The sequence below is a fragment of the Oncorhynchus mykiss genome, chromosome 6 (assembly GCF_013265735.2).
Source record: "Oncorhynchus mykiss isolate Arlee chromosome 6, USDA_OmykA_1.1, whole genome shotgun sequence".
In the NCBI taxonomy this organism is placed as follows: domain Eukaryota; kingdom Metazoa; phylum Chordata; class Actinopteri; order Salmoniformes; family Salmonidae; genus Oncorhynchus; species Oncorhynchus mykiss.
Window position 1 is genome coordinate 26,491,023 of NC_048570.1, and position 8,017 is coordinate 26,499,039.

Genomic DNA, 8,017 nt, shown 5'->3' on the forward strand with positions numbered 1-8,017 from the left:
ACTCTGCTTTGCTCTTGGCAATTTTGTTTTTTGTTCTTCCTCCTCCTTGTACCCCTATTTTTACAGTACTGTACCCTGCATCTCACAAACTTGTCCTTTGTCTCTGTGATACTGTAATTCTTGTTCTTTGTTGATATGAACCTGCAACCAGTTAAAATCTATTGAGCAGTCAGTACTGTTAATAAATGGAAAGGACAATGTTCAGGGCCATACAATTTGTCCATTGTACAGCATACAGTCTACAATGCACTGTACCACAGTATACAATACTAAAAGGTACAAAAATCAAAGGAGTAAACATGTGATCAATGTGCTTCTTCTTGTCTTTGGGCTGGGTCAGGCCAGAGCACTTTGTCGACATCACAAGCAATATTGTCCCTCCTGAGGCAACGGGGGAAGAAGCCTCTTGTGTGCCGTATCCAGCCCTGACATGATTCCTCACCTATATCACCACAGGCTAAATCCATGGCTTGCAGCAGATTTACTCTGGTGTAGGGTTGTCTATCATACACTTTCCATCTCCAAGAGGAGAAAAACTCCTCAATCGGATTCAGGAAAGGCGACTATGGAGGGAGGTACAAGTTCATAAACTGCCCATTGATGTTAAACCATTCCATTACCTGAGCAGCTCGGTGGAAACTGACATTGTCCCACACTATCACATAGGTGGGAATGGGATTCTCATTTAGCTCTTGACCCTGCTGCTCTTGAACCTGCTGCTCAAATAAAATATCTCTTAGATTGGCAATAAATCTTAGAAGGTGCTGGGTGTTATATGGCCCGAGTACATCATTGAGTGTAACATGGTGATGTAGAACACCATGGTTGCTGATAGCAGCACAGATTGTGACATTGCCACCTCGTTGACCAGGGACTTCAACAATGGCCCGCTGTCCAATTATGTTTCGGCCTCTCCTTCTCCTCTTTGTTAGATTGAAGCCTGCTTCATCGACAAAGATGAACTCATGGGGTCTGTCCAAGGATTCCAAGTCAAATATTGTCTGTGTAGAAATACAATATACTGTATGTAGGATTTTGTAAGTCGTACAGAGACAGTGCTATACTGTAGAGTACAATTAGGCTTCTGATTCACATACATTGCATGTACTGAAGAGTAATGTCATTCACATAGTATGTGTTAGTACTGTAGACAATCTGGATTGCAGTAAATGTTTCTGAATGCACACTTACTTGCACATACTGAGCTCGCAGTTCTTTCACCCTTGGTGAGTTGCGCTCAAAAGGTACTCTGTATACTTGTTTCATTCGCATCCTGTTACGATGGAGGACACGGTCAATTGTGGAAATGCTCACACTGTCGATTCCCTGGAAGTGTGTGTTGTCTTGTATCACTCGTTCCTGGATTTCTCTGAGTCTCATTGCATTATCTTCAAGGACCAGGCCAACTATAACGGCCTCTTGGTCCTGAGTGAATATAGCTGTCCTTCCACCTGCATGTGGCAGCCTTGCAATTCTACAAAAAGTAGTTGTGCAGTTACAAAACATATTCATGCAGTACAATACACACAATGATTAACTTTACAAATGTCTATTGAAACAGCTGCATATAGTGTAGTACAGTAAATTTGCAATTACAAAAATACAGTAGTATACTGTACCTGTTCTCTTCTCTGAATGTCCTTACTATGGTGGACACAGAAAATCGGCTCAAATTGGGTTGGGTTTTTGAGCCAAATCGGCTCAAAAAAGTCCTGCTTCCCTCATTGTCAGTCCATGGACAAGAACATGGTCTATAACTGTTGCTCGAATTTCATCAGATATTTCCACTCTTTGTCTTCCTCTTCCTCTTCGTCCTCGTCCTCCTCTTCCTCTTTCTTGATCTCCTCCTCCTCTTCCTCCTCGTTGCTCACCTCGCATACGCACTCGTCCTCGTCCTCTCACATGGTTTCTTCTATCCATTCTCAGACTTTCTCCTTCCCACCTTCAACAACCTGTTTGCTCTCTGAACTGGCTTATATTGGTTGTGTCGCATCATTTAAAACAGGTTAAATCAATTTTGAGTGGTTGTGTTCAATCAATGACATGTGTTCTCTATTTGTATTTCATTGTTTTGCTGAAAAGTCTAAGTGAGATCTGCAAATTGTGTTTTACCATGTGAAATGGTTTAAGGTATTGAGAACAGACGGCATAATTAGCTAAATGAGTCCAGGCAACTGAGAACTTTCAGCCAATGGGTTTTAGTGTTTTAGCAACTGAGAACTTTGTTCAGCCAATGGGTTTTAGTGTTTTAGCAACTGAGAACTTTGTTCAGCCAATGGGTTTTAGTGTTTTAGCAATTGAGAAAAACTGTAATAAAGAACAATATGGAGTTCAGCAAAAGCACAAATGTGTTCTACACTCACTGCTAGTTAGTTTCATAATTTTAGTATAGGATGAATGTGGGATTGAACTACAAATCAAGTGTTTCTGTCCAACTCCGGACTTCCTAACCCCTCAGGGTTCAGATTTATTATACTCTCTCATGCTCATAAATATAGCAAGCGCAACAGAGGGCTGGGTCTTCTTGTTGGTTATTCTACTCCCTAACCATGCTGGCTGCCCTTTCTAACAAAACCATGAAGGCATCAAGGACAACATGTCACAATGTTATCTATTATTATCCTGTTAAATATAACGATTTTCCATTTAAGATTGATTGTGTTAGGCTGGGGATGGTTATTTTTGTTTGCTTGTTTTATTGGGACAGGCTTTATAAACGAACCCTTGTGGGGATTTGAGTGGGTCAAAAGGTTAAGGAGGCATATCACTGTCTTGGCAGTGTGTTTATTTTGAGACTGGTTTGTTCTTGCTTCTTCTTGACATTCTAGGAGCCATTTCTGAAGGCATGACCAAGAGCATATTTTCACAAGGGTAGTGGTATTTTGCACCCTTCCCGCTGGTATTGTGGTTGTTAGTCAGTAGTTGCTATGGTGCCAGCCATGTATCTTTGGTATTGTTATCTTAAATCATTATCAACAATATGAATCGTATTTGGTGGTGGTGGTGGTGGTGATTCTGATAATGACCTATAGTACTATAGCAATAGTATCCTTGTCTTCCTGGATGTACAGTATGACAACGTCTCTCTTGGGAAGTAAGCACATATCTATTGGTCCTCCATTATTTATTGCTCAATCTATCTTGTTTTCCTTTGCTATTCATCACTATAAACCCTCTGTTTTCTTTAAAAAGCATGTTTTGCGTCACTGTCTTTTTATGGATTCAACATTTTATAGACAAATGAGGCTACTTGAGTAGCGGCAATCTTAAATGTATGTAGTTCTGTCCTCGAGCTGTTATTTTCCATTAATATTCTGTATTATTTCATATTTTATGTTTTGCGTGGACCCCAGGAATAATAGCTGCTTCTATTGCAACAGCTAATGGGGATCCTAATAAAATACCAAATACCAATCAAGTTCCCCCTTAGGAGGTTTTAGGCTCAAAAATGTATGAAATCAGTCAATAGCAGAGTAATATAATTATTGTTGCTCGTTGCACAGTAGGAGTCATCTGAGATATACTTAGCACGGAATCATATTGCTCAAACTACCTCCTCTCTCTCCTCTCTCTCTCTCTATCCATCTCCACATCACGCTGTCATTTTTCATTTTTGTCTCCGACAGCCTCTCCAATAAAGAATTTCACAAGACAGCTCATCCCATCCTGCCTTTGAAGATAGATGCTCAATTTCAAGGCTATCCAAGACCTCAGCCATTTAATTATTTTAATAGAAAATGACTCAAATAAAAGTGAAAGTCACCCAGTAAAATACTACTTGAGTAAAAGTCTAAAAGTATTTGATTTGAAATATACATAGTATCAAAAGTAGATGTTATTGCTCAAATCTTGTTAATTATTAAAAGTAAAATGATAAATCATTTCACATTCCTTATATTAAGAAAACCAGATGGCACAATGATTCATTAAAAAAATTACGGATAGCCAGAGGCACACTCCAACACTCAGACATAATTTACAAACTAAGCATTTAGGGATGTTCTCTTGATAAGTGCGTGAATTGGACCATTTTCCTGTCATGTAACAAGTACTTTTGGGTGTCAGGGAAAATGTACAGAGTAAAACTACATTATTTTCTTTAGGAATGTAGTGAAGTAAAATTTGTCAAAAATATAAATAGTAAAGTACAGATACACCCAAAAACTACTTAAGTACTAGTAGTACTCTAAAGAACTGGAAAAGTCTGCATGTAATGTGTATCTTAAACCATTTCCTCTACTGCACTATTAAGTGTGCAGCTCACACACTCTCACACTTTCTCACATTAGTCCCTCTAATCAGAAGCAGCAGGATTTATGAAGGCAATTTTAATACAACAAATACCTTGATGTCAATACCTTGACATTGGTAGCTCTAGAAATATGATAAAACTATCAATTGAACCCAAGTGGAAATAAATGTGTTTTTCTCAACACAGTCTTTGGCTCTTCTGTTGAGTGTATACAAAGTATCGGCTTCTTTCACACGTGATCAACATTAACCCTGATTGGATTTAGATGTATTAGGAATGTTATAAAGTATGGCACAAAATCTTAATGGAAATATGCTCCTCTATTTGTTTCTTCTTATCTGATGTTGATATCCTGATTTACGTGGTCATATCATCAACAAAGACCCTGAAATAACAATCTGGGTTAAACACTTGTTGTTGTGCATTGTGTTGTGATAAAGAGCTCAAGTATGTTAATCAGTTTTCTTCCTCTGTCTGTCTGTCTGTCTGTCTGTCTGTCTGTCTGTCTGTCTGTCTGTCTGTCTGTCTGTCTGTCTGTCTGTCTGTCTGTCTGTCTGTCTGTCTGTCTGTCTGTCTGTCTGTCTGTCTGTCTGTCTGTCTGTCTGTGTGTGTGCGCACATGTGTGTGTATGTGTGGTGTGTGTGGCCTATTATAGGTTCCATATTCCCAGCATACAGACCTTCGGACACAGTTTTCAAGATCACCTTCTGGCTAGGCTACTTCAACAGTTGCATCAACCCTATCATCTACCCCTGTTCCAATCAGGAGTTTAAGAAGGCCTTCCAGAGTATTCTGGGAGTGCGCTGTCTGAGAGCCCAGTCCAGAGCCACTCATCACCCGGGTCCAGCCCAGGTTCAGGGTCATTCTCTCACTCTGAGACTAGATGGCCAAGGTGACCCCTCCTGCTTTAGCCCCTCCTCCTCCATAGCCCTGTCCCGCACACCCTCCTCTAGGGATGGCAGGGAGTGGAGGGTATTCTCTGGAAGCTCCGTGGCAGGGTCTGGGACAGCGGTAGAGACAGGACGGGCTAAGGTGGCCCAACTGTGCGGTAAGAATCTGCTGAAAACCTGCTGCTGCATCAGAGACAGGAGCTTCAGCCAGGGGCCCAGCCAGGAGCCCAGCCATCCCCAGCCCCCTCCACACGGGACTCTGCCCATCATTAAGATCCACCAGCTGTCTTTGTGTGAAAATGGAGAGGCTGTATAACCAGAGATAATAAGTGATTTGGATCGTCTCTGGTATGAATGTACTGTAGCTCCTCACTCTTAACCCTAACAATGATCCACCCTCAAGGTCCAGCACTATTAAAGGAAACTGAAGTGAACAGTGAATACATGTCTCTGTCCAGTGGACTTTACAAGGATGGAATAGTAATAATAGCTGGAGGAGATGGTGGAAATATTTTAATATTTGTAATATTCTGACTGCAGTTACACAATGCCAGTGGATTTGAATTAATGACTGAAGAAAAGTTTTTGTGCACTAAACCAAGGTTTTACCTTGAGATGTTTCTACTTTTTAAGACTTGAACATGAATTCCCCCCGTGCCCATTCTCTCGGGCAGTCTTTGCCACTCTTCACACTTTACTATTCAGTTGATTTAAATAGTAAAGAAAAACAGTCCAAATGACTATGCTAAGAGCAAACTATTTCCCCCTCATGGTTTTTCACATGGAGATCCGTCATTTTACGGGGACCTACACTTTAGTTATATATGTATTATTTATTCCAGATATTCCTGAGAAGATACTGAGGTTTGTGAAGGTATTTCATAAAAGAGCCAAATTGTTTGTTCCTTGGGTAATGTTTACAAGTTTTAACAGGTCAAGTCTGTACATAGGTTATTGATGGTATTGTCACGTTCTGACCTTTATTTCCTTTGTTTTGTCTTTATTTAGTATGGTCAGGGCGTGAGTTGGGGTGGGCAGTCTATGTGTGTTTTTCTATGTTGGGGTTTTGAGTTCAGACTAGTATGGTTCTAAATCAGAGTCAGATGTCGTTAGTTGTCTCTGATTGAGAATCATACTTAGGTAGCCTGGGTTTCACTTTTGAGTTGTGGTTGTTTGTTTTCCGTGTGTGTGTTTGTTGCCACACGGTACTGTTTCGGTTTCGTTCGTTTCACGTTTATTGTTTTGTAGTGTTCAGTTTATGTCTGTAAATAAACGTTATGGACACTTACCACGCTGCACATTGGTCCTCCGATCCTTCTCGCTACTCCTCCTCAGAAGAGGAGGAAGAAAGCCGTTACAGGTAACCTCATATATTGTTCAAAATGATTACCTTTCTCCCAGTGTCTTACCATTTACCAAACTCTTTTCCTGATGTGAAAATAGTGTATATGACGGTATCTAAAGCAGGCAGGAACCCAGGAGGATACTGTCATTCCATGTCACGTACTCCAATAAAAAGAATATGAGATATTCTCAGTTTTTCTTTCATTCTCAGTAATTTCATGAACACACGTTTCATAAACACGCATGGACGATAATACTTTGTACTCCAACATTCCCACGATACCCCTTTCCTCTGCCAGATAGAAGATTAACTTCTTCCTGTGGATTTCTGAGGGATCGTTTCATGGGTTTTGACCTCATAACTGCTCCCTAAACCTCTAAATCCACCATGAACAAGTAAGAAATTAGCTATTTGTAGATTGCATCCATATGCACTTACAAGCACACAAATATAAGTGATTGCATAGATATGCACTGGTCACAGTGTGGGCATAATAATCTTTGCATTGGCTTATCTGTAACTTATGTCAAGGAAAAACAACGAGTAGTGAACAGGATATGGAGAGCAGATAGTATTCATTGACTTTCGTATTGTCTGAGATCACCAAAGATTGGAAAGCTGCCGTGGTCATCCCCCTCTTCAAAGGGGGAGACACTCTAGAAACAAACTGTTACAGACTTCTATCTATCCTACCCTGCCTTTCTAAGGTCTTTGAAAGCCAAGTTAACAAACAGATCACCAACTATTTTGAATCCCACAGTATCTTCTCCACTATGCAATCTGGTTTCCGAGCTGGTCATGGGGGCACCTCCGCTTCGCTCAAGGTCCTAAATGATATCATAACCGCCACCGATAAAAGACAATACTTTGCAGCCGTATTCATGGACCTGGCCAAGGCTTTCGACTCTGTCAATCACCACATTCTTATCGGCAGACTCAACAGCCTTGGTTTCTCAAATGTCTGCCTCGCCCGGTTCACGAACTACTTCGCAGACAGAGTTCAGTGTGTCAAATCGGAGGGCCTGTTGTCCGGACCTCTGGCAGTCTCTATGGGGGTGCCACAGGGTTCAATTCTCGGGTCGACTTATTTCTCTGTATACATCAATGATGTCGCTCTTGCTGCTGGTGATTCTCTGATCCACCTCTATGCAGACGACACCATTCTGTATACTTATGGCCCTTCATTGGACACTGTGTTAACTAACCTCCAGATGAGCTTCAATGACATAGAACTCTCCTTCCGTGGCCTCCAACTGCTCTTAAATGCAAGTAAAACTAAAACCATGCTCTTCAACCGATCGCTGCCCGCACCTGCCCGCCCGTCCAGCATCACTACTCTGGACGGTTCTGAATTAGAATATGTGGACAATTACAAATACCTAGGTGTCTGGTTAGACTGTAAACTCTCCTTCCAGACTCATATTAAGCATCTCCAATCCAAAATTAAATCTAGAATCGGTTTCCAATTTCGCAACAAAGCATCCTTCACTCATGCTGCCAAACATACCCTCGTAAAACTGATCATCCTAC

At 41.0% G+C, this 8,017-nt stretch overlaps 1 protein-coding gene across 1 annotated transcript in view; it reads left to right on the forward strand.

Moving 5' to 3' along the window:
- Positions 1–6,333, forward strand: part of adra1aa (adrenoceptor alpha 1Aa) — a 10,942-nt gene extending 4,609 nt beyond the window's left edge. Inside the window, exon 2 of the mRNA XM_021605899.2 lies at positions 4,908–6,333. Coding sequence (XP_021461574.1) covers positions 4,908–5,458 — 551 coding nt within the window. The 3' untranslated portion in view covers positions 5,459–6,333. The remainder of the gene's footprint in view (positions 1–4,907) is intronic.
- Positions 6,334–8,017: the final 1,684 nt, after the last annotated feature.